This window comes from Cynocephalus volans, chromosome 12 (assembly GCF_027409185.1).
Source record: "Cynocephalus volans isolate mCynVol1 chromosome 12, mCynVol1.pri, whole genome shotgun sequence".
Lineage (NCBI taxonomy): Eukaryota > Metazoa > Chordata > Mammalia > Dermoptera > Cynocephalidae > Cynocephalus > Cynocephalus volans.
In genome coordinates, this window is record NC_084471.1 from 51,504,789 (window position 1) to 51,532,542 (window position 27,754).

At 40.5% G+C, this 27,754-nt stretch overlaps 1 protein-coding gene across 1 annotated transcript in view; it reads left to right on the forward strand.

The window, feature by feature from the left end:
- Positions 1 to 27,253, forward strand: part of BEST3 (bestrophin 3) — a 38,381-nt gene extending 11,128 nt beyond the window's left edge. The window contains exons 5-10 of the mRNA XM_063075362.1: positions 4,244 to 4,398; positions 5,559 to 5,636; positions 5,748 to 5,900; positions 9,124 to 9,204; positions 10,480 to 10,631; positions 25,085 to 27,253. Coding sequence (XP_062931432.1) covers positions 4,244 to 4,398; positions 5,559 to 5,636; positions 5,748 to 5,900; positions 9,124 to 9,204; positions 10,480 to 10,631; positions 25,085 to 26,030 — 1,565 coding nt within the window. The 3' untranslated portion in view covers positions 26,031 to 27,253. The remainder of the gene's footprint in view (positions 1 to 4,243; positions 4,399 to 5,558; positions 5,637 to 5,747; positions 5,901 to 9,123; positions 9,205 to 10,479; positions 10,632 to 25,084) is intronic.
- The last annotated feature ends 501 nt before the right edge of the window (positions 27,254 to 27,754 follow it).

Genomic DNA, 27,754 nt, shown 5'->3' on the forward strand with positions numbered 1-27,754 from the left:
CAATTTTCTCATTTCCTACTAAGTAAAATCAGTTGGATTTTGTACAACATTTCTGCCCTGCAGTCTGCTGTTGTTTCTCCTGATGCATTCTGTGGCTCTGAGGCTCCTTGGTCTCTGAAATCTCCAACTGCTCTGTGTTACAGGAGAGATGATCAAGGTGGTATTCACAGCTGTGCCAGTTTTTCCTCTGTTGGCTGAACTTTTAGAGGCTGAGTCAGTTACCCCAATAGTCTCACATCATGAGCCCGGAACAGAGAGAATGTCACCCTGTGAGTGAAACTTGACTCACCTATGCACACTTACTCCACATAGGAGAGAAAGTGCACCACAGAACTAGCCCTCCTTGAGTTAGTGGCACGGATGGATAGTCTCCATTGGTCAGTGTTTGAAGTTTTCCCTACAGTTCTGTTTTAGAAGTTAAATAAAGGCTATTTACTCAATGTTTCTCAAAGTATTATTATAGACTACATTCATTGTATTATCAAGGGTGATGATTTAAATTGCAGATTACCAGGCAGTCTAGGGAATTAGACTCTCTAGGTCCAAGGACCTAGGAATCCTCCTTTTAAACAAGTTCCGCAGAAACACTGCAAGCTGTTTGACCCAGACTAAGAATGCTGAAATGGCCAGCACTAGGGCCGTTGTTCACAAACTTTGCTGTACACTGGGGATCTTTTAAAAATACTGACTTCTGGTTCTCACCCTCAGACATTAGGATTCAATAAGTATGCAGTGCAACCTGGATAGCAAGAGTTTTCAAAGCCCCCAGACCATTCTAATGTACAGCAAAGTTAGGAACCACTGCACTAGGGCACATCAGTTAATTCCTCCAATCTTATCTGCAGATTGTCTCAGATCTCTTCACTCGGGGCAAATGAAATTCTGGGCCAGTTGTGCAGGTGAGGCATAAAGAGCACCGATTTTGCATATGTTGTTTCTTGTGTGTCATTGTGTGGAAGGCCATGAACTGCCAAATGGGATCTAATTTAGGGACAGGGATATGGCTGACTAGAGATGTTTTATTCATATCAGAAAAATAGAGTGTCTCTGTCTCCATTCAGTATTGCTACCCCAGAAACTGATTTTACACCACCATATCCTATTTCAGGCTTTTCAAACTGTGGGTTGTAACTCATTATTGGATTCTTAAATCATTTTAATGGCTTGCAACCAGCATTTTTAATGGAATGGAATGAAATGGAGAATAGAATGGAATGGAAAATATAAGCAAGCACATCGTGTAGAAGGGCCAGTAATTGTTTTGTGAACTACATATATATTACTATGGTTCGTGGTTAAAAAAAAAAAGTTTGACATACCACCCTATGTGGCGATGTGATTTGCCTCAATCTCATTTGCCTCTCCTTGATTTTCCCAGTTGACAGGGATTTCTAAACCTCTTCCATTGAATTTAAAGGACAGCTATCACTGAAGCTGGTGACTTTGTTCCACTCATTTGGAAAACACAAAGATGAAAATGAGCCAGGCACGTTGCAATCTTCCTGAAAAAGTAATCTGTCTGAGATGCTGGATGCACAACTTTCTCTTTCAGAAAGAACTGGCATCAAACCTATACTGCCTTTAAGTTGCGAGATGCAAATCTTTTCGTTTTTCTGCTAATAGAGCCTCACTTGAATACTCTGCTTTAAAAGCAAAAGACATCTGTCTCAGCTTCAACCAAGGAAAAATAGACCAACTATCCAGCAGGCAAAATCTATGATGACCGGAATTTTGTTTAGCAATGGATTTAATTCATCCTTTGGCTTGAGGGCAGTAAAATTTTGCATTAAAGTAGCATATCTACTCCATCAAACCACAACTCAATTTGCAAGTAAATGCAAACATATATCTATATATTTATATCAATGGATATAATAAAGATATTTTACTCTGATTAGAAATTTTAAGGAGGGTTCTTTGGGATAAGCAGTATGAAAATTGCTGAGCATAACGGAGCCAGCCAGTAGGAAAAGTGATGGCAAGAGAAACTCCAGGCAGATGCAGTCAGTGGCAGGATAAAATAGGCTAGGGGTGTGGATGGGGCAGTGGGGGCATGGCACAGAGACAGACTCATGAAGGAGACAGGGTGGTACGAGTCCTGCCAACTGATAGTGTTACCAAATTGTAGCAAATCAGTCACCGTAATTAACATAGCTTTAGAGATGAGGATAATGACCATATTCTGAAAAAGACCATTGATCTCTGGTTAAAATGGCTTGAAGTGCTGAAGAGAATAACATTGCATTTTATAACAAATGCTCTTTGAATGGATTTAACCAACAATCTAGAGATTTTCTTTCAACTGACCAACTTGATTTTCAAAAATGAAGTTACTCTGGGTAAGATGTGTGACCCTGTAGGGAATAACAAAAATTATTCTACCCATACACTCTTGGAGGATACATTAATGTCTGATTCATCATTCAGCTTTCACAACACCTAGCGAAGTACTCAATAAATTTGTACTGAAAACTTAAAATCACCAGCTTTCCTCATTCTACTTGTCTCCTTCCAATCAATAGATGTCCTGCATGGAGGGAAGACCTAACTCTTGCTTTAGTGTTTGCACTAAATAAACCCTCACTCTGCGTATTTGCTTTCTGCTTAGAAGCCAAGAAGGGACTTGACAGCACAATTTGATCCATACTCCTGAATAAAGAATAACCAGAGACAAAGTTATTCTGTGATCAAATGACAGAGATTGCAGCCAGTGTATAAATGGGATCATTTTTGAAAATTGAGCTATAAATCCCACGAATACAACTGTTAGACAATTGATATGTAATATCTTAGTATTGGCTTCCAGTTAAAGGGAGAACAGCTGCAGCAAGTCTTTAAGCATAAAGCCAAGATAGGTGAAGGTTATCTATTAACTTCTTGTGATAAGATTTAATCGTGCTCTGCAAGTCGTTAAAAAAAAGTCATTGTCTGGATTGTGCAATAACTTTGAGTTGTACTGAGAAACAAGGAGAAAATTGCTGGGGTCATTTTTACTTTTTCCCACCAGAGAGTACCATTCTCCAGGCTTGGGCAGAACCCTTCTAAGTTCATATAGATAAACTGAGAATTATCTAAAACTAGTCTCTCGTTGGTTATATTGGCTTTGTAGTTGTTACTCTGTTTATTTCAAGTACTGAATAAACAGAACCTTCATTCAGTGGGACAGTGATTTCCAAACATTGCTGTATATCAGAATTTCCTGCAGAACTTGGTAAACGTAAACTGCCTAGATCCAATTCCATTAAATCACCCAGGAAGATTTAAAAGAATGCTGATGCTGGACCTCACCCTACACCAATTGAATCAGAATCCCTGGGGATGAGGCCCAGGCATTGGTATTTTCTAAAAGAACCCACAGGAGTTTCTCAGGTACAGATCTGGGTTGAGAACTCCTGCCCTATTGAGTCTGATTTAGTGGGTCAGTGTGAGGCCCAGCTGTCTCCATGTTTAAAAGGTGTCACGGGTGATTCAGAGATCCACAGCCTGTGGACCTTATTCTTAAAAACACTGTCCTAGGTCAGGTCAAAGATCTAGGTAACTCCAAAGCTCTATGAATCAATGGCTCTCAGAACAGGCACATCTTACTTCTCCTTTGACATTTTTTCTATTATAACAACATCTCTTAAATAAAACTCAGTCTACTTGGTAAGGAGGATAACTTTCAATAGGATAAACAGATTTGTAAACTGATTACAGATGGTTAAAGATATAAAATGTGTTACATTAGAGCACAAGTTGATTTTCATCTGAACGTACTATCAAAATTTCATAATCAAATGATTGCATTTCTGAGACAAAAATAACTCAAAATTAATATCTATGGGGGGTGGAGGCAGAGGGAACATGGTGGCCTAATGGGTACAAAACCATGCTATCCATCCTAAGCAAATCATTGTGCAGCATACGCATGTATTGAAACAACACGCTGTACCCCACAAATATGTACAAAATGTTTTTTTAAAATCTTTTTAACATACAGTAAAGTAGAAAAAATGACACAATAAATACTTGTACATACCTGTGTTAAAAAAAATTACTATCTAATAAAAGCCAGCTTTTTATTAGCTCACATGCACACGTTCCTTAGCTCTAATGCAAGAATAAACTACTTAAAACAGGAAACTTTATTTTGTATTTCTTTAATTTTCCCCATTATATGCTTACATAGTAGACACTGAAATATGGTAATGGATCAGTACTAAATTAAGTCTGTATAATCCAGCTATTTTTATTTTGTGTGAAGGTTTTATAACAGCTGATGAAAGGAAATTATTTGACCACCTCAAATCTCCTCATCTGAAGTACTGGGTTCCATTCATCTGGTTTGGAAATCTCGCAACTAAAGCTCGGAATGAAGGTAGAATCCGAGACAGTGTTGATCTGCAATCATTAATGACTGTAAGTACATCATAAACTATCAGTAAAAGATGCTAATTTGGGACCAAGAGGGACCTTGATATAACAGGTCAGACCAGGAGGAGTTTGCCTTCTTCAATCCTGGTTACAAAGGAACCAAAAAATTGAGCTAGTCAAAACTCTCAACGTGCAGGACAGAAATAGTACACGGGTTGAACTCAGATTGCTTGGTAGTGGTAGCTTGGAAGCTGTGTTTGAAACAGCATTCTGCTTTGTGATAGGCTCTATAAGAAAGTGTTCCTTGATGGATCAGCCAAGGGCTGCCAAGCGCTCTGAAGGATATGGTACCCAAGCAGCGTATTTGCCATCCTTAGCTTCAGGATCCCAGAATAAAATCCGGAGGAGAAATAAACCTTCCCACCCACTTCACCCAAATTGGAATATCCCAAGGTTAAGCCAGCTTTTCAGATGCTCCAGTAAACAAAATAGTGTTTTCACTAGACAAAATAACCCTGAATTCATGTGAGAAACAAATGTTTATAAGGGCTGGATGTATATTTTGTGCGGTGAGTCTCCTGCCTAGATTAGGCTGAAAGGAGTAAAGGATTTTAAAATATCTCCCAAATTAATGTGATACTACCTTATGTGCAATAGAAGGAAAGAAATCAATGGATCCCAGTCCTTCTGACTCCAAACAGAGATAGATTTTCTGTCAATAGGAGTGTTCTAAAGTCCCCATTTGTGGGGGGAAAGGTTTAGGATGTATTTATATCTCTTTTCTAAGATCTATAGTAAGCATGTTTTAAAAAGAAACAAAAAAAATTTCTCCCCACATTATTTACCAAAATAGCTAGAAATTGTTCATTTTAAATATTAACCATTGACTTCCCATCACTACTTTGGGCCAATATACATGTTGGAAATTATAAATTCAATAGAATAGGGGATATTTGCATAAAGTCCTGACTTATATTAATGTTTAAACATATATGTGCAAATTGTTTAATGATGTTCATTACTTGTCATTTTTAGAACTTTCCTTTTCGGAGTAGCCTTGGAGGCCAGTTTACTAGCCTTGGAAAGTCAGTCCCATCATTTCACAGACATATTCACTAAAGATGTGCCACATTCTGAATCCCAGTAAATATTCATTACCACACCCATTATTTGAGTAAATTGTGTTTTATCTGTTTCTGGCTTAGGAAATGAATCGATACCGCTCTTGGTGCAGCCTCTTATTTGGTTATGACTGGGTTGGAATTCCGCTGGTTTATACCCAGGTATCAAACACTTTGCATGTGATTTTTTTTTTTCTACTTGCCCACCTTGGCATTCTAGCTCACTGTGGGCAGCCAGCACTGTCCTCTCACTCTGGTTTCTCTCTATTCTAGGTCGTCACTCTTGCTGTCTACACCTTCTTTTTTGCGTGCCTGATTGGACGCCAGTTTTTGGATCCCACCAAAGGCTACCCGGGGCATGACTTAGATCTTTACATTCCAATCTTTACTCTCCTACAATTCTTCTTCTATGCAGGATGGCTCAAGGTAGCCAACAGTCTCAGTGCCTGAGATCTGATCTGTAATCTTTCATGTTCCAAACTCTCCATGCTCATCCTTTACTGAGTCTTTAGCAAATCATTCCTGAGTGAGTCAAAGGTAGATTTAACATGTAATAGCTCAGAGATGGTATTACTTTACCACCAGGGATTAAAGTGACAGGGATGTAGTCAGTACTATATTGCAGTGGTCTGAAGCAGCTCATCTGTGCAGAGAGCTTAGAAGAACACTTTTTTATGGCTATTGATTTTTTTAAGTATCTATGTGCTCCCATTAGGGTTACAATAATGTAATTAAAGTAATAACTGTACCTGCATTGATATTTTATAGCACAATAAGCAACTAGGCAGAGTAAAAGAGAGTAAACAAGAAGCTGCGTGTATCAGACTTTAGCATTAGTATCTTGGTTCTGCTCGACTCTGTAAATAGTCATTTGCAATTCCCTGAAATCCTAGCTGTCCCACAGCATTAAATGCGTCCCATTTTCAAAACCAGAACAGAGGGCCGGCCCCGTGGTGCACTCGGGAGAGTGCAGCGCTTGGGAGCGCAGCGGCGCTCCATGCCCGCCACGGGTTCGGATCCTATATAGGAATGGCCGGTGCGCTCACTGGCTGAGCGCGGTGCGGGCGACACCATGCCAAGGGTTGCGATCCCCTTACCGGTCACAAAAAGACAAAAAAAAAAAAAAAAAAAAAAAACCAGAACAGAGACTCAGAAAAGAATTCATGAGAATCAAAACCAGAAACACCAGGATTAATGACGACATTTGGTTTGCCAAGAAATTAAAAATTAAAAACAGGTCAGAGCAGTGAGAACAGCTTGTCCAACTATCGATGCAGAATTTTATTCGTGCCCCGCTTCTACCTCCCCACATGTATGTGTGTAAATATCAGAGGCCTTGTTCTTCCATCTCTTTGGTAAATTTCCAAAAGGGAAGTGTGTGTTGGAAAAAATCTCAAAGACAATGAATTCATTAAGTTAATTGAATTCTAATGACAGTTTGAAGATGACTTTAATAAAGTAGCACTTTCAACTGTTTGGCCTTCCAAACAGCCACATGTTGTCATGCATCATAGAGTTCTTCCAGGCTGCAGCAGAATTTTCCCTGCAGAAGCCTTTACTTTCATTGGTTTGAATCTTAACCACGAAAAATAAATATGTTGGCATTTCAAATTATACTCCAAAGAGTAAAGGCATATCCTTTACAAATGTCAGAAACATTTTTTAACCAGATGACAGTGATTCTTAATTATTTTTACCCACTTAAGAGCGAGAAAGAGCAAGAGAGACTAATGGCTCTCATTTCCCATTAGAGGAAAAAGTTGACATTATCGTTATAAACATAAAATCACCACAATTGGCCCAAATGCTCAATCATTCTGTTTTTGTTTTTTGTTTTTGTCCTTTCCCCTGAGTTGTGCCAAGCTTTTTATTCTTTGCTCTGTGTCCACGTAAGGTGCTTAGCTGATCTCTAAAGAACATAGCCAGTTCCTTCCTTCTGACATGCTTTCTAAAATATTAACATCCTTTTCCTTATAAACTATTTTTAAAAGGTAGAATATGAAAAGACAGTCTTAGCTCCATTAAGAGACAGGCAAAGCTCACGTAAGTGACTTTTGCCACACCAGTGGATTGTCTCAAGTTCTAAACAGTTGTTCTATCTTGACAATTTGGATATTTATAAATCTTTTCGAAGTGTCGAAAAATCATCTTAACCTTATGAACAGTATATTTTTCAGTTTCTTTCTGGAAATGGAGCCTCCAGTAGAGTAAAGATATCTGTTGGGATCATCAGTTTGGAAACGTAGGTGTCATTTTGTTAACTGGATGTAGACTATAAAAATATATGCAGGACTGATCCCATAAAAGTGAAATTTTCAGGACCCAGCCAGAGGCCCATTTAATTTAAGCAAAACCCGAGGCAAGAAAGGGTGGATAGCCCCTTGAAACTCACAATAAAGTACTTTGACATGGATGTCACGGTAAGGCTTACTGATTCAGGGCACAGCTCTGCCTAGAGCTATCACTTAAAAAGGGGGAGATGCACTTCTCTAAGTCGATGGTTCTCAACCCTGGCAGCAAATTAAAATCTCCTGGGAGCTTTTCTCAGTATTCAGTCCTAAATTCAATCTCCACCAGTTAACTCAATCTCTGGGGGAGAAACACGGGCATCAGGTTTGTTTTGTTTTGTTTTGTTTTTTAAGTTCCCCAGATGATTTTAATGCATAGCCAAGGCTGAAAACAACTGCTCTAGGTGGTTTGATTACATCCGAAAAAACAAATAGGTAGATTTTTCTACCAAATGGGCTCAGAATCTGGAAAATCTAGACTCTAGAAACTAATCACATGGTACCTTTATTTTACACACTTTTTTTCATCTAGTAAAATTTCTCTCTCTCTCTCTCTCTCTCTCTCTCTCACACACACACACACACACACACACACATGCACACACATTCAGATAATAAAAATCGAAGGAAATCATTCAAAAAGGAGAATGACAGTTGAGTCGTATTTGACATATAAACCTCTCACCAAGAAGGCTGTTCTATTCAGGAACATGGTAAGAATATTTAATATTGATCAAATATTAAAAGATGTGTGATAAAAAGTTACCTAAACTTTTGCTATTAGGAAAACTAACTTATTGGTTAAGGGTAAATTCTTTAGAGTGAAAATAAGTAAGCCTCAGTTTCTAGCTTTATGCCTTACCAGCTCTCTGACTCATTTACTGAGCAGTTCTGTCCAATATTGTGAAAACTCCTGATATTATTTTCTTTAATTGTAATTTGTCTTTCTTTGCTGTTTAACCTTCTCAATGTATGCATTTTATCTTATCATCTGGGCCCTATAAATTCCTTGAAAGCATAGGCTATGTACCCCTCACAGTGACTTACACATAATTGGGGCTCCTTCAATATTCGTCAATTTTTTTGTACTGACAGTCAATAATTTGGCTCCTAAACAGTACATGGCTTCTCCTGGATAGGGTCTGGCAGATCCATTTGGAGAGCATGCCATGAAGGTGCAGTATTCATGATTTGAGAGTCAAGTCTTACTTGCTAATAAATATCTGTATCTGTGAAACAACACACTGCCCTCTAGGCTTCATAAATGAAAGTGACAGAAGGAAGCAGGAAGTGAAACAGGAGTCATCTCCAATCTCTGTTCTTTGTTTTCCAATTTATTCTATGTTCTTTCTCAACTGCAGGTAGCTGAGCAGCTTATCAACCCTTTTGGAGAAGATGATGATGATTTTGAAACTAACTGGTGCATTGATAGAAATTTGCAGGTTAGAGAAACTTTTCTTTCCTTTACAAACATTAATAATAATCACTTGTCATGTTTCAAATCTAAACAGACTCTGGGTGCAGGCCCCTGGACTTCAGAGCTTTAGACACAAATAAAAGAGGTCTGGCTTTTCAGTACTTTGCCCTGGATCCAATGAAATTTAGTTCCTTTTAAGTAGAATTTCAAGCCAATTTTCTCTGAAGATTTCTCTATTAGCTTTACCCAACCTCTTACATCTCAGAGCACTATTATAATTCATTCTTTAATCTGTTTCCTATTGCCATCTATAGAGGTTAACAGTGACATAAAATAGCATCCAGACACAATTGGGTGTGAGTTCCCAAACTCATATCACATAGATTCCAGCAGTCAGATGCCCAACAGCTGGACATTGGGATCCTGGGCCACACCAGCCTCAAAACTGTCTCAAAACTGCCTGAAACACACCAGGTGGGTCCCAGGGCCCTAACCTTGAAAAACTATCCCAGACAGCTTTTCATGAAGGACCAGCATGAGGGAATTTTTCTTTTAGGCCAGACTCTCCTCAGACCAATCTCTTCCCTGAGAAACCACAGTCCAAGGCCTTCACCTCATTCATTTGTTCCAAGCCCTTCCTCAGCAATTAGGTTTAAACATTTCACAGTAGATCTCATCATCAGTCTGTTATGGAGGAAGCGCAGTGCTTAAGTCACTCACTCTTTGTCAGAATCAGATTCCCAGAGGATTAATAATTTATTGATGCATCACTTTGTCAAAGCCAAGGGCAAAGATCACTACAGCTTCAAGTAGTCTAGGCTAGTTAATATGCTTTTCCAAACAAATGAAGAAGAGATTGGGGCATATAAGAAGGTTTATCAAGTAGAAATATGTTTATGGGGTTAAGAGAATGGAATACTGAGAATCTTCACCTTCCTATAATATCTGGGTTTAAGTGTTGCTGTCCGGGTAGCCACTAAGGCAACACTGCAGCTGTGAGTAAAGTAGAAAAAGGTCTCTGCTCTTTCCAGGTACCATGCAACTTCACTCTGGGGCATGTGGCTTGATGAATGGAGTGTGGGCGGTTTTACATCCCCACTTACCCCTGTTGCCACATGCTCTTGAGCAGTAAACAACAGATACAACTGTCTGTAGCAACCCTGGTTGTGGCAAATATGAACCATAGATGTTTGTATATATGACTGTCCTGTCCCTCTGCAACTCCCATCCACCCACTGGAACTTCTCTTTTTTATGTAATTCACATCTGAGTTATTCTAACAATATAAAAATGATTTTAGGTCTCTCTTTTAGCTGTGGACGAAATGCACATGAGCTTACCCAAGATGAAGAAGGATATTTACTGGGATGATTCTGCGGCTCGACCACCATACACACTGGCAGCTGCTGACTACTGCATACCTTCATTTCTGGGGTCAACAGTCCAAATGGGGTATGTGCACTTTTTAAAATCTTCAGTATTTAGAAAATAAGCAGGTCATTATTCTGATTTTTTTTTAGCTTTTTTTCTAACTGCACATCGTGTATATCAGTCTCCCTTCAGTGGTTTTAACATGACAACCTATCCCTATGAACTATGAGCCTTAAAGAAACGGGTTGAGGCATAAGGTAAATCATGAACCATTCTAGAATAATTTTATTAAATCTGATAATGTATTTGATTTTGGAGAAATGCGTGACCATGAGAGAAGTTTAAATATATTTACCAAAGGCAGATGTCACAGTTTCCAAGTCACTTAAAGAGGAGAGCTTGGACAAATTTAGAAAGTAGGAACCCCATCCCCACCCCCAGAAGGAAAAAAAAAACTGTAGAAAAAGAGAAAACTTTCATGGACTTTTCTTATAACTTTTGGCAAAACTGTGCCTCATTGTTCCCTGAGGCCAGCTCTAAGCATACTTTTAAAGTGGGTTTGTGTCCTGTAGTTGCCACCTACAACCCTTCTTGCTCTTCGTTTTCCTCCTCCCCCAAATGTTCTGTCATCCTCTTTCCCTACTTTCAGGATATCTAGCTTCAATACTATTCCTATAAAGCTTTCCTCTTAGCCGAATGTCTCCTAATGTCTTCCAAAGGGGCCCTCGAGGCTGAAAACCATTCGAGACCCACAGAAAAGCATGACTGAAAGTGGAGTTTCAGGAGTTGTGGCAAATGATGAGAAAGATTTAGAAGACAGGAGATGTGCCTTCTTGCTCTCAAAGCACACCTTAGAGAAGGTCACCTATTCCAGGCCCGACATGCTTCTGATTATCTAGATAGCCTTCTAGGATTGGACCCTCCCATCCAGAGCTTCTTCCAGGGAGCTCATGCTACGCCCAGCCGACTGCTCAGGCTCCAGGGATACTGTTGCTTGCTCTTCTCAGCCTTTGTAATACCTTCTGCAGTTGGCAGAGCTTCTCAGATATCCAGCAAACTTCTCAACTTTGAAAATTAATGAGATGTTTTTCTGTGAGTTTGTTTTTAGATAATTAAATTTGCTTTATCCTTCCCCACACATACACTCTCACCATTGAATAACGCAAAGCATTTGAAGATCTAACTTGTAAAAGAGAGAGACTAACGTCATTAACAGGGTCAGGGAATCCTTGTGAAGATTCTGTTTAGACTGCAAGTGCTCCATATGCCCCATTTCTAATGTCCATTTAGTTGTTTTTGTATGGTGGTTAAAATGATTTTGGAGGGTCTCAAGATCTTTATCTTGATCTACATATTCATTCTAATCATCATAATTTTGCAGATTTCTAAGTAATAGTCTATGTTCTTTAGAAAGTATTAAAACATGTTTTTCCTATTTCTAAATATAGAATTAGGGATTCACAAGATCTTGGAGAAAATACCTACCCCAAAAGGTTATTGGGAAGATTAAATGAGATTAGAAACATAAAAACACTCAAGATATAATTATAAAGCATTATTTTATCAGTTAGTCAGGTCTCTTATTTGTGGATGTCAAACTGAGGCACAGAAAGATTAAACAAATCTAAGCTATTTTTCTTATTAAACTAACCCTGGAAATTTGGTACAGAAAATAAAATGACTGAGAGAAAACAAGGAGACATGAATATTTAAGACTGTGGCAAAAAATGATCCGTTGTCAGAGGGAACTCCTGTAATGAAAATGGCCTATTTACTCAGCCAGAGTCTATTGGGAGGGTTTTTTGTGAGGTATTTTACTGGACTCTGCTAGAACCAGCTGATCAGAGAAAGAAGTAAGCAAAAGCTCACTTGATCATTTTCTGCGTGAATGAGGACCCTTAAAGAGGAGCCTCCAGGAAAAATCACTGCAGGAGCACAAGCTACTGGAAGTCATGCATTCACAGGAATGCCTTTTTTGATCCATTAGTGTCTATTCTTCCTGTGACTGTGGTGTTACACAAAATATTTCTGGTTGCCTGTGACAGACAACCAAACTCAAACTCACTGAAGGGAAAAGGAGTTTGTTGGGTCACATGCAAAGACTAGCTTAGCTTTGGGTATGATGGGATCCAGAGGCTCAATGAATGTCTCACTTGTGCCCTGTCTCTCTCACTTCTGCTTGTCTCCCCAGGGGCTCAGTTTTCAGGCAGGCTCCCCCTCCTGATGGCAAAATGGCAAATGGCATCCAGCAGCTCCAGGCTTACAGCCTATCTTCTCAGTTTACCCAGTGGAAAGAGCATGTCTCTTTTCTAACTTTTAAAACTAAAGTACTGGATTTGCTATGATTGGTTGGGCTTGGCTCACATATCCATTTCTGAACTGATCACTATGGACAGAGAGACACAACATTTTAACTAGTCAGAGCTGGTTCATGTGTCCGTCTTTGAGCTAAAGGATGTAGTCAGCCCCATCTAACCATATTGGAATATGTGATGTTTCCAGAAAAATCAGGGTGCTATTGCCAGGAGAAAAGGGAATGGTTTTGCTGGGCTGGCAAAAATGGTAGACGTTCTCTAAAATTATGGAAGGTAATTCCATAAGCAATGAATTGTTTACTCATCAGATAACAAGGTCAGTATCAAGTAAGCCACCTGACCGAGGCTCAGGGAAAACGAAAGTTAAAGTAAAGATTATGATAGCACAGTTGGTTTTGTTGATGACAACTCCAGTGAGCTCTTTGCATTAAGGTGAAGCCCATATGTCAAGATACTGTGCATGCAAGCATTTCGTACATTTTTTACTTTCTTATTCTGTTTAGTTTGTATGTTCCCAGCATATTTAATTCAGAAATCAAATTTCCTTTATCTTTTTCCACCAATATTTCATGTTAGTAGTCACAATTCCCATGACCTAGAAATTCTAAAATCAAGGCAATGCCCTTCAAAAACTGAACAAAAGTACTCTCCAAGGGCAATCTGAGAAATCACTCTGCCTCACACTGCCTCAGAAATGCTTTTCACATTCAGCACACTAGGAGTATTTACACATAAAAAGGAAACCCCCTGGTCACACTTCCATCGTTCTCTATATTAGGGAACACTTCTAAACATGGCCCTGTTTTCTGTGTATTTACTAAATACACATAACTGAAATAAAGTTAGTTTTTCCCCCGTTTTTATCTTAAGTACAAATTTAAAATATGTCATCCCTTGTTACTTTACATAAGAAATATACTCATTCATTTATTAAGGTAAATTTTTTTTCAGGGCCTACTATGTGGTAGGTTCTATGTCAGATGCTAGAGATAGGCAAAAAAAAAAAGAAAAAGTTAAAAAAGACACCTCTTAAGATCACAGACATAATGAGGAGACAAGATACAATGCAATGTAGTAAATGCAGTAGTAGAGAAATGCTCAGGGTCTTATGGGACCACACACAGTGAAGATATACTTCACCCAGCCTGGTGAATCAGAGAAGGCTTCTTGGAGTTGGAGGGTCTAATATGCATCTTTAAGAATGAGGTAGAAGCCAAAGTAGTTAAGAATAACTGGGTTATCACCAGTTATTAACCACGTATGATAGAATATATAAAGGGGAGAGCTGCTCTAAGGGGAAATGATGAGTTTCCTTTTACACGTGTTGAATTTGAGGCATCTGTGGTCAACTCACTTGGAGATGGCCAGCAGGCAGTACGTAAAGAGACAAAGTCTAGGCAAGAGGATGCGTTTGACTGTTATCAGTACACAGAGCCCTAAGAGTGGGTGAGAGCACCCAGGAACAGTGTTGAGTGAGTAGGGCAGAATGCAAAGGGTGGGATACAGGTTGATATCCTGTATCTGAAATGCTTGGGACTGGAAGTGTTTCAGATTTCAAATTTTTTTGGATTTTGTAATATTTGCAGAATACATACCAGTTGAGCATCCCTAATCTGAAAATCCAAAATCTGAAATGCAATGAGCATTTCCTTTGAGCATCATGTTCATGCTCAAAAAGTTTCAGATTTGGGAGCATTTCAAATTTCAGATCTTCAAATTAGGGATGCTCAACCTGTACTATCACTTAACAGGTGGTCAGAGGAAAAAAAGTAGTGAAAGTAGGAGTGGTCAGTGCAGATTCAGAAGACCCCGGAGAAGGCCCTATCCTAGAGGCCAAGAGTGCAGAGTTTCAAAATAAAGCCTGAAAATACCATAGGCATTTGCGTTTTGAAGTCATTGAAGACTTAACCGTTAGTGTTGGGGCAGAAGCTAAATTGCAGTAGGTTGAGGAGTGGCTGGGAGATAAGGAGATCAAGACTGCAGTGTATTTTAAAAATAATTTAATTATTGTGGTGCTGATAACACCAAGGTCAAGGGTTTGGATCTCTGCACTGGCCAACTACCAATGGATAAATAAATAAATAATTTTATTATAGAAAAGTTCAAACATATATGAAAGTAGAGAACAAATTATAATAAACCTCCATGTACTCATCACCCACCTTCAATTATCAAATCATGGCCAGTCTTAAACAAAATAAAACAAGAACCCCACAGTAATTCCTCAATTCGTTAACTATCCATGAACTTCTTTTTTAAAACGTCTGAATTGTGGGGGAAGAAATGGACCAGATGGTGTCCAGTGAGAGACATCGAGTCAAGGGAAGGCTTTTCGTTTTTGTTTTGGGTGAGGGTCATGGCATACTTTTTATAACATTTTAAGATGGGAGTGACTTGAACATGATTAAAGGGGAAGAGGAACCTGCCCTGCTCTACCCTGCCACTACTGCTTAGAATTACTTTAACCACCCCTACTGAATTCCACTTTGCTGTCATGCCCTGGTCTTGTTTGGACAGATCCATTAAGATTCCTTATGGTATTTACTGTAGTCCATTGTATGACTTAGCATCCCTTTTATCAGAGGACACACAGGAAAAAAATTATCTCAGATATGAGTGGGAAAAAAGAAAGTGTTGCCTCTTCTGGGAAAATCTTACACTGTTTAATCTTATGGACTGTGAATTTTATAATCAATGATGGTTTTCTGTTTATTTTCGCTACCGGGGAGCTGAAAACCAAATTTGTAGCCCACCTTTAGTAAGTCTGCAGGATGGAATTTTTTGGCATGTATTTCTAGATTCCGTGTCTTTTGGTCTCATCTTATTATTGTTCCTTATTCTAGCTCTATTATATTGGCCTAATTTTATATATTACTGCATTGTACATAGTTTTTGTAAGGCGCCTCAAATCCTCTGTAACATAAAGCAAAATGTAATAAAGAAACAAATTGATAGCTCCTCTTTCTTGTTCTGAGAAGGGAAGAAAAAAAGACAGACTGAGCACAAGGAGCCCACTGGAGGAGAGGGATGACAGAGGAGCAAGGGGGAAGACAGAGCAAGGTCCTGGAGGAGACACGGGATGGCGAGGCGGGAGGCCTCAGCGCCTGAGCCTGAGGGCAGGAGGTGAAGGTGGATGTGGTGAGAGGAGATGGGGAGGTGGTGCCTGTGCAGGGAGTGAAGCAGGTACCCCTTTCACACCCCATCCAACCGTCATCACATCTTAATCCAAAGGAAGTTTTAACACGATTTGGTCTCCAATCTGACACCAAAAATCTACTGTTTTAAAACTACATTTTATAAGTTCTAACACCAAACCAGTGCTGAAGTTCCATCTCCCAGCCTTTGCATAGTGCATGTTAAAAGTCAACTTCAGAATCAACACTTTGAACGAAAACAGGCCAGTTGAAAATATGCACAGAGCACCCAAAATAGAAATGCTTTCACAAATATACCAGTCTTGGGCATTTAATAAATAATGACAATTATTATATGGCCAGTAATCTCTATTTAATAAGCAGTGCTGTGAATTAACGGAGCAATGAAAAAAGTCCTCCCTGTGTGAGTTCTTTTATTATTATCTCACTTGAGATCACTTCAGTTGAATCTGTTTAGTTTGTTCTCTTTGTCATAACATGAAACCCTTTCTAATCTGCTGTTTTAAGACATCTTTCATTAGCTCAGCCATGAAGACACTACTAACCAAGCCAAGAAAACACCCACAAGCAGCTAAAAGAATTGCCCATTAGATGCACCACAAGAAAATACACCCAAGCCCTAAAATGAAAATGAATCTTGCTGGGGCAATAATAAACACATGCTTGAAAAACTAACTTTACCAAAACAAATCTTGAATGCTTAAACTCAAACCAGCATTGCTGAAAATAATTTTTTTAAAAAAACAAGGTCCACAGCTGGCTTCAGGTAGATGTGGAATGGTTGTCTTCACAATTTGCCATCATGAGTCACTTCAAAATTCTTACTATTTTTTAATAACTTGGGATTACCCATTATTACAATGTTTAAGACTCCGAGGAATGGAACCCATAGAAATTCAAGAACTGAAGTCCCGTAACTCCCTTTAATCCTGTCTCAAAAATCAAAACAGTCAACAGTAAAGAAGCAACAATCCCATAAGGGCATTGCAAGAACCCTGACAAACTAACCTTCCATAATAGCTAAAGGATTCGGAATTCTGGAGAAGAGAGGCTGTAGCTGCCTATGAAATGAGTCACTCAAGTGGTCATGAGTGCTTGCTCTAACCGTCCTGCTAGTCTAACAGCATGCTCCGAGCCTGTAAACTTGAAACTGCTGACTATCTCATTTAAATAGCATTATTTTATTGGGCTTTTCTGCCATAATTCAAATACTATGTCAAAGTTTCCTCACATTTATAGTGATCTTAAGGATAGCATCTATGAAGTCAATTAAGGATCCACTTACTAAAGAGGAGAAATATTCAAACTTTCTAAGAGTTCCTCTGGCTAGGAGCTGAGGAATTTATTTAAGATATATTTGGTACTGTGAAACTACAACCACTTTGTTGGAAATAATGACTTTTACCTATCTATCTTTATTCCAAAAGTTCTAAGAATATATAGCAATAATACAATTACTTTTTTGTAATTGTACATATATGTACTTAATGTGCACAAAGCATTTAGGATTGTACCGTAGGTCAGAAATATTCTTAGTGAAATTAGTTCAAATATACCAAAATACATATTTTAGCAAGCAAAGACTTCATTAAAGTGTGATTAAATATACTTCTAGATTGATGTTTTATTTAGTAATCTTTTCTTAACCAACTATATTCAAATATTTTAGTTTTACAAGAAAATACATAGCCTGATATATACTACTGCATGGTTATGTTATAAACTACCAAAAATATCTCAAATTCTGAATCTCTAATGCAACAAAAAATGTATCCTTGGAACATTGATTTTCCACTTAATGTACCAGAAAGGGAGGAGAGACGGAAACTCCCAAGGAGATGAATGTGCATTAAGTTCATAATTTTAGAACTTACTCAGGGATTTTTCCATGTGCCAACATGGGGTCACTACTGGCACTCAGTTTTCACCTTTAAACAGTATCAGAAGTATACATGCCTTAATTTCCTTTTCTAACAAAACTCATATAAAATACAACAGTATTCAAAGAGGGTACTTTAAATGAATGCCCACTTTTGGCCACAGTCGCTTTTTGTGTCAGCCATCAGGAGCCAGGAGGGCATAACCAAGGTGGTAGCTTGAACCTAGATATGCCTCTTTTAAGGTGCAATAGGCCACTTCTTAAACCAGGTTTGCCATAATCCTTGGTCCAAACTATCAGATAGGCAGCAGAGAGGCAGTAGGAGGGTTCGCCAGCTCTACTCTCTGGGCTGAGTGCTCCATTAGCTTGATGCTCCGTTAGCTTGAAACTGTCCACCGGAAGGGGAGCAGAGGGAAGGCTGGGTGGATACAGTATTCCATCCACTGGCTTTTCCTCACACTCCTCAGCCCCACACCCCCCAGCTCAGCATCAGGGTTACCTCATTTAGAAATCTTTGACTATAGGGTAACCTCATTTAGAAATCTTTGACTATAGCTTTGACAGTGATTCCACAGTGCAGAAGGTTAAAAATAACAGCATTTGCCTCTAAGGGGTCTGAACAGTACACTGTACTTTACCCGTGAATAAATGCTCCTCCACACACGTCCCTGCCCTGGTAGATTCTCAGGCACATTATGGGTTCCCTCCTGGGGAGTTGCCCAAATTTGAGTCATTAGTAATTTTAAAACAGTCAATCTGATGTAAGAAGTAGAACCTGTTATATTAAATATCATTTTCCTAAAATTCTCATTTCATTTCAATTGAAGTGACCTCTTATTATTTGAATTTAAATTGTCAAAATACTACTTTAAAAACAGAACAGGGAAAGAAAGGCAAGCAGCATCCAGTTCTGTCCTTCAGTCTTTTGGAAGCTCTATATTTACCCAATCACACCAGTGAGAAGGGGGTTGCTTTGCAATAAGCTTGCTTTGAAAAAAAATGCATTAAATCTTTCAAGTCATCAGGGCTATTTTGGTCTTTCCGTATTAATCGTTCCCCAAGAAGTATGGAAGTCTGCTGACATCTGCAGCAATCTGTCCCGCCTCTTCTTTGTTAGGGCAACAGAAGGTAGAGAGAGTTCTTCTGCACTCCTGACCAGCCCAAGCTTTTTTTTTTTTTTTTTTTTTTTTTTTGAGTCCTTAATTAAATCATGCCCTCAAATATTTGTTCTTGGCAAACACTTGAGGTTTTTTAACATCTGAGATTAAAGTAATTCCAATCCAGCCATCCATCTGACCTGTAGAAAGATCGGTGCTCTGTCTCCTGCTATGCTCAGCTTTAACCAACCCGCCTGACTGGCTTAACATGACCTTTCTCTTTCTCCTTCCCCTCCCCTTCTCCTCTCTTTCGAAAACTGCCCAATGTGTGGCAAAGCCTTTATCATTCTCACGTTTTCTGTACTCTTGGTATTGATCATTTATAGTGTGCAATGAATGTACACTGGCAGTGTCTGGCAAATGGCACAAAAAACAATATTGAGAGGCAAGGTCGGGCAATCCTGTCTCCAAACTCCCGCCATTGGATCAGGCCTATCTTCCCTCAAATAACCCAGCTTCTTCCCACCCTGCTATTTCCTGTCCATTCACCCAGTGCTTAGTCTTACCGTTCAAGTGGCTCTTAAGTCATCCCTTCAAAGCTCCTATGTATAGTAACATTTTTTAAAGGACCCTCTTGAAGGAGAAAAGGGAGGAAACTTCAGGCAGACACCATCACTTCCTCCAACCTGTACAAGAAGTCAGTGATGACTGAGAAACCACTTCCAAAAGTTTGCCAGTCATGGACAGAGTCCTTTTTATATCCTCTATTCTTCAAAGCTTTCCTACATTTATTACCCCTTTTGAACTCCCAAACAACCCACGAGGCAGGTAAAATATTATTATCACCAGTTTACAAACTATGATGCTAAGTCACAGAAAAGTTAAGTGAGTCTCCTAAGGTCACACAGCTGGTTAGTGTCAGCCTGGGCAGCAGCAGTCCTGGCTCTATGAACTTGCAAAATAAATCATTTTCCCCACCACAGAGACAATTTTCAAATTCCATTTCTAGAAACTGATGGCTGCATGGTACTTTCTATGAAGGTCCTCCTAGCTCTAATTACCCACCTATTTCGGTCCAAATGAGTTCCAGAACAAAAAACCTAACTTTTTCAGCTGACCGTCTCTAATATATAGCAATATAATGAGAGTAATTATGCTCTATTATATAATGTGTCTGCTGTAATTGAGTAGTTTTATATTTGGGCCTCAGGATTGTACTAACCTTATACTAAGGGTACACTTTAAAAATCAAATGAGGAGGAGCAGAAAGCATAAAAGGACCTAAAAGATAACCCAAACCTCCCAATTGGCAAATAAAGACTCTTTTTAAGCATTCTGTTCTGTGTACTCCGAGCTTTAAACCATTTTATTCTTAAACCACAGTTTCTGCTGTCATATTGGGAACCATGACTATCAGAGAAAGGAGGAGATGGGCATTGTGTATTGGCAATGAAATATTTTATGGAAGCATTTAGAGAAAGGTTGTTATGTGAATCTGTTGGGGAGTTTCACTACTGCTCTCTCATAGCATAAAGACCTGGAGGGCATCATTCATCACTTGTGTATCTCACAGCGTGGCATACGTAAAACTGCCCCCCAGATCACAGACAACCAAAGTGTTCTTCCAAAAATCCAGCTGCAAGCTAAAGATGTGGAAAGTTTTCAAGTCATATGTCTTATCCAAGGCATTCATCAATGTTGCTTTTCAGGTAGCCTTTCCAGCTTGGACAGCACTACCAAAACCACACAAATCTAGTTATGCCCTTCATTCTCAAAGACAACCCGTAGCTGCCCCCTGCCTCTAGGATAAAGTCCAAATTCCTCAGCCCGGTTTATGGCTCTTCATAACACAGTCCAAGGCTATCTTTAAGCCCATGTCTGACACTATTCTGTGTGTTTCACACAAACTCAGTATTTCCCATTTCTCACAAACAACCCTCAACTTTCTTGCTGCTTTATTTGCTCAAAAACTCCCACCTTCTTCCACCCGGAATGCTCTGTTCCTTCTCTGTCTGTCCAATTCTAGGAATGCTCTGTTCCTTCTCTGTCTGTCCAATTCTAGGAATGCTCTGTTCCTTCTTTGTCTGTCCAATTCTAACTCGAAGTCAAAGGCCAGCTCAAAAACTTACTTTGTCTCAAATGTGGATATTTATATACATGCTTTCTCCCTCCTTTTTAATTATGTTATAAGGTACCTAATGCAACAAATTGTTAGGGTAGATGCTTAATAAATTTAGTCAGGTGAATAAGCAGATAAATCTCATACATCCACACCACAGCCTTGCAAGGCAGGAAGGTGTAATGAGTCCCCTTGGCAGACCTGCTCAATGGCAGCCAGTGAATCAGTTGAACATTAGCAAAGGCACTAGCCTTTTCGCAATTTGCTCATTGCAACTTGTCTTTCTCCAATCTATGAGCCGAGGGCTTATTCTTCTTGCCACAGTTAGATGTACATATCCTCTACACAAGTGCATAGTTTGAAAGAATTTTTCCTTTTGAGTCACAAAGTTTTGTGACTCAAAATGCGAACAGTTTTTCCCTGGAAGAGTATGTCATCCTTACAAGGTTTAGAAGCAGCTAGGGAAGACAAATCCCAAATAAATATTCAAGATCTCAAATGGAGGACAGATGCCTGTCCTATAAAGAGAGATTGCTAGCTCACGCTCGATTCCCAGAGCACATCCAGTGTGGCAGTCTTAGTGGACAACTGTGCTTGTCACTCCTCTCGTGTCCACCCTGTGAAGTATGACTGGAGATCTGACCTAATGGAATCCAACTATCAGGGTCACTGAGCCTGCTGAAGCATGAGTCTGCATTTCCCAAGTCGATGTAACAGAATCTGAGCCTTGCATGGTGGAGGGTGGGTCAGAAGGCTATCTGGTTGCCAAGGGCACGGCTGGGGCTTTAGGGTAACAACACGAGGTTGTAATTGAATACCATCTCAAGACATTTAGCCAGTTAATCATCTCAATCATCCATCTTTTATTCATAAACACGAGGAATGATGCTTTCTTTGGCTGCTCACTTTGCCCTTTCAGGTTACACCAATATTATACTGTCCCAACTTTTTCCTTTATGTCACGTAGATTGTGCCGGGTATAGTTAAAGCATCTTGTCATCATGGATGCAAATACTAACACTGGACTGGGGCAGCCTGATTACCATTGCTCCCAGAGCCAGCATGAGCATTTGTAGTTTAAGGTCAAGGCTGTAAGTCATTCTTCAAACTCCTTTTTTTTTTTTAAGTTTATTTATTTATTAATATTATTATTTTTTCACATTCTAAGATGTTGCTGTGGAGCAGTTGGCGGGGAGGGGGACAGGGGAAGGGAGAAGGAAATAGGGTGGGAGGAGGAAGGAGGGAGGTATGGTTGAGGCCTGTGGCACCCCCCTCATTCCTGCAGGGGAGATCAGGGGGCTTCCAGCAGTGGCTCAGTCATTGCTGGGCTGAATGCAGATGTCAGGGAGGTGTGGCTGAAGCCATTGGTCCCCCACCACCCTGACTCGGGAAACCAGGGGGCTTCCAGTCATGGCTCACTGGTCGACCCTGGGCATGCAGATGTTAGGGTGATGTGGCCAAGGCCCTCAGCCCCCAACTACTCCAGCTCAAGAGCCCAAGGCACTTCCTGTGGCAGCTTGGTGGTCATCACTGGGCTGGTTGCAGGTGTTGGGGGGCATGGCTCAGGCCCCCAGTCCTCCCCCCTCCCTGGCTTGGGAGCCCAGGAGGCTTCCAGTCCTTTCCCGATTTATAGGTGCTCTTTGGTGACGTGAGACTTTTACTAATTAATATCAAACTGTCTCTGGTCTGTGTGTATTTTGTTTTTTCTTTCAACTCTGTGTTGGATTATTCACTGTTCCCACCACTTAAACTCTGCACTGGAACTAATTTGTTGTCCTTTGCTTACTTCAAAAATGAGGGAACTTCCTGTGTGGACCAGCCCTTGAGCCCTGTAGTTGAGCTAAATTGCTGCTTTGCTGCTGATTCCTTGGGGAAGGCTTTTTGTGCAGCTCAGGTTTTATTTGTTGATCTTGTTTGTACTTCTGCTCTTGTGAGCTCCGGCATACCTGGGCTATGTGGAAACTGGTCTGGGCCTGAGACTCCCTAGCAAACTACACCCCCTGCAGATCTGCATTCTGCATTCCCATCCAGTCTCCACTGCGTAGTCCTGCACTGACCGGGGTACAGATCAGCTGTCAGTGCTGCACTATGTTCCCCCAGTGGCTCATCTTCCCCACCCACCCACCCCTCCCCCTGCACTCTGAACACTTCCCGTGCGCCAGTCCCTTGTGATGACTTACCCGCCTCTGAGCGGCTCCCCCTCTCATTGTTGTGGCCCCTCACTCCTGTGCGGTCCATGGGAATCCTGCCAGTCGTCCTGCTGGCCTGGGGGCCACGAAAGCCCTCCTCTCCCCTGCCACCTCCAAGCAACTTCATACAAAGGGCACAGCTGCAGCCTTCACCAGCTCTTGCTCTGTGCGCTCAGCAGCTCCAGCCTGGAAGCAGCCAGGATTTGAAATGGTGGGAGCAGTTCTTTCTTTCTCTCATTGTGGCTTTTCCCACCTTCATGCACTCTGTCGGTCTCTCCTCCTCTTCCCCTGAGCTCTTGCAGCCCAGCTTGGCTGTCATTGCTTTCTAATAGTTGTAAATTGGTTGATTTGTGGGAGAGAGTGACACTGGGGACCATCTATTCCGCCATCTTGACCAGAAGCCTTCAAACCCCTTTAACACTAGAAGTGCACAGAGATGTGAAACAAATAACCACGCAACCTAAGGCAGGAGTAGACCTTCCTACCAAACAGGCTTATCATTATCTCAATTATTCATTTTATTTCAGTCTTGAAGGAGAAGATTAAAAATGGTAGGTTTGTTTGTTTTATTTTTTAAATGTTAAAAATTCAACAGTATTTTTAGCGATAGCAAATCTATCAAACGTCATCACAAGGGGTAGCCCAACCACAATGTGAGCTCACTCAACCTCAATGAGTATATTCTTTCCACAAGGTTACACCTCTCCTTTCTCAACCCCAATTGAACAGACAGAAGTACAAAGCATTCACCAGAATGTTTACAGATTACCTCTGGGCAAGGACTGTATTTTACTCGTTCTTCTTCCCTGGGCTCTAGCTCATCCCTTGACACCAAGGAGCAGGCTGTGTATCAGAGTGATTAAGAACAAAAAGCTTTGGAGTCAGACTTCCATGTTTGGCCCTCACTAGCTACTTATGCTTGATGACTCTCTCTGGGCCTCAGTTTCTTCTTCTGTAAAGTGTGAATAATAACAATACCAACACCCACGATTTTTGTGGTAATTAAATGAATTAATGCGTGTGAGGTGCTTAGCTGGCCATAGTACTTAGTCAATAAATGTGAACTATTATTTGTACTCTCTCAAATTTAGCCATTGTTTTGGCTTTTGGGTCCTGTTTTGGGTCCTGGAGAAACATGACCTTAGTTCAACTGTAATAAGGGAGAAAGAACACATACTATATGTGTGTGTGTGTGTAGATATATGTGTGTGTATGTATATGTGTATATATTATATATATATATATATATACTTTTTTTTTTTAATGTCCAAGTCTCTATAGAGGTCAGTGATTCTCAAAGTATGATCTGGGGACACCTGGGGATCAAGACCCTTCTACAGAGTCTTTGAGGTCAAAGTTATTTTCATAATAAGACAAGACATTATTTGCTTTTTTCATTCTTATTCTTTCATGAGTATACAATGGAACTTTCCAGAGACTACAGATATGTGAGGAGGTTATCACTTAACAGAATGCTTATCCATTCTTGTGTTTTTTACATTCCTCAGTTATAATCTCAAATACAGTAAATAGCAATAGATACAACCCACATAAACAAATCTCTTTGAAGTACTCAATAATTTTTAAGAGTTTAAAAGGGTCCTGAGACCAAAAATGTTGAGAACCTCTGCTAGACTATTTCAAATTAAAGTTCCTCTATCCACATTTCAAAATCTGTAATTTAAAAATACCCAACTCAAGTCTCTTAACTCCGAGACTCTGTCCCCAAAGTTAGGCTCCTGAAGCTACTCAGCCTATATTTTGTCATTGTGTGTTTCAGGCTGTCTGCATCTGATTTCCCTGGTGAGGAGTGGCTGTGGGATTATGAGAAGCATGGGCATCGGTATTCCATGATGAGAAAAGTCAAGCGGTTCCTAAGTGCCCACGAACACCCCTCCAGCCCCAAGAAGAGAAGCTATGGGAGGCAGACCAGTGACAGCTCCGTGTTTTTCCCCCAAGTTGACCTCAGCCCAGCCAGGGATCTGCTGGATGTGCCCCCAAGAAACCTCTACAGAGCCTCACCCACCCTGAAGCAATCCTACTCCCTGGAGGAGAGCCCCAAGCTGCATTCCAGCATGGGAGAACTGTCCACCATCAGGGAGACCAGCCGGGCAAGCACTTTACAGAGCCTGACCCCACAGTCCAACATGAGGTTTTCCCCCACCAAAATGCCCCAGATCCCCGAGGTCTTGGTCACAGCAACCACCGCACCAATGCCCACATCAGATGGCCACCACCATGACTCCACTACCTCCATCTCGAGCTCTGAGTTTACTGGGGTTCTGCCAAGCAGTACTGGGCAGCAGGAGGACCCGGTGAGATCAAGTCTGTCCCCATCAGAGAAGGGGACACCTCCTAGGGGACCCAGTCCCCAGACTGTTTCAGCCAACACTGAGAGAACCGTATTCAAATATGAGGAAGACCCAAATGATAATGACAGGTTCCTGAAAAGGTGTAGCCTCCCAGGGTTCCTAGAGTCCAGACACACCTCCCTGCGAAACCTAAATCCAGATCCCATGAGCTCTGAGCCAGCTCTTTTAGTTGACACAGAAACATCCTCAGAGACCAGTGGGATCCACATTGTGGCTGGCTCTCGAGTCTCTCCTGATACACTGTATTTAATGGAAAACCTGGACACCAAGGAAACAGATATCATAGAGTTTAACAACAAGCAAACTGAGGAATCACCCAAAGGAGCTCCACAAAGTTCTAGGACCTGGTTCTAGCCTAGATTCTTACTTTCCCAAGAGTTCAGCGTGGTCCCTGAACATATCTGGGGGCTGGTCAGTTGTTTTTGTTTTTAATGATTATACTGTATAAGCTACTAAGAACTTTGAAGGGCATTATGATCCTGACTTTTTGAAAACTGCAAAAATCAACTGCATTCACATCATCCATCACAAAGTGACTCTCATGGAAGTTACACAGACCACAGTGATGTATCTTAACCAAATAAGGAATCTTAATATATATATATGACTTATAAATTCATAGATCATTAGCTTTGAGAAGGGCCTTCTAGATCATAGCCTAATCCCCTAGACACGAAGACCCAGACGTAAAGGAGTCTCTATTTCTTTCCTTTTTTTTCTTTCTTCTTTTCATTAATCATAGACAGGAGGTAGATCACATAATGCCCCAAAGACTCCTTCCTACTTATGATTCTTTGTTTGAGGCTTTCTCACCATCTCACTCCTGCTTCCTGTAACTATTACTGTTATCATTTCCTAATTCTTAAGCTTCACCAGCATCAAAAAGCTTCATTTCTCTTCAATTCCCTTTTACACTTTCAGGTCTTCATTTTTCTCTCTTCCCCTTTATTCTCTCATCCTTTTTTTCCTTCCCTTTTCCCCAATCTTTCTCCTTCTCTGGTGACTCAAATCCATCTCACCTCCCATGTTATACTATTGTCTCTTGCCAACTCTGTTGCTTTTTTGCCATGGTGTTTAAAATAAGAGGCACTGGAAAAGCCTTCTACAAAATAATCAAAGATGTCAGCAGACCCAGCCTGACGCACTTGCAGCCCCGCAGTTGAAGGGTGGCTGGTGTCCCACCACACCCTCGGCAGCCATTGCTGTTTCTTTCTGCTTCTGCTCTTTGGTCTTGAACATTAGAGAAAACTGAAGCCAAGAGGATAAGACACTTGCAGAACCAAATGCTATGGAGCCAAAGAATAGCATGATTTGAATCTCTCTAACTCAAAAATCTTAAGCAAAAATCCCAGTTGTGTCACAACCTGGGACCACTGTGTATACTACTGTATATAGGTTGTTTGGAACGAGGTAGGACATTTCAGCTGGGTGGATAACAGGGTCCAGGACTGCATGAGGGTGGCTGTTTGCTGCGGGCCTCCCACTCTGTCTGGAAGGCCATGCATGCCTTGTGAGCACTGCTGTCACCCTCTGTCATAGGCTGAAACTTGACTACATATGGCTTAAGAAATAAAATAACCTAATAGCCATTTATTGAGCACTCCCAGTTTTCCAAGCAGCAGCATGTAAAGTTCATAGATGCTCTCACTAATCCTCACAGGAATCCTGTGAGATGGATATACTATTATGTCCATTTTAAAGGTGAAGAAAACAGAGGCTTTGGAGAAGTAAAGAAATTTGCCTAAAGTCACATAGTCAGGAAGTAGCAGAGTTCAGACTCAAACCCAGGTTTATTTGACTCAAGAGCCCACACCCTTAACCACTGTGCTTTCTCACAGCACTGTGGTGTCTGTAAGGCCCTGAATAGGCCAGCAATTTGCCCAGAATTCTGAAGGATGCACCAAAGCAGCCATGCCCAAATCATAGGTTCATGCCAAATCTGTCTAGCCTTGGAAGCCTCTCTGGGTTCTCCCTACTTAACTCTACCTGCAGTTTTTACACATTCATAGAATAGGGCGTTGCTCCAACTTTGAGCTCCTGCCATCATGGTCCTCTTCAGTTTTCATGACAGAAGGAAG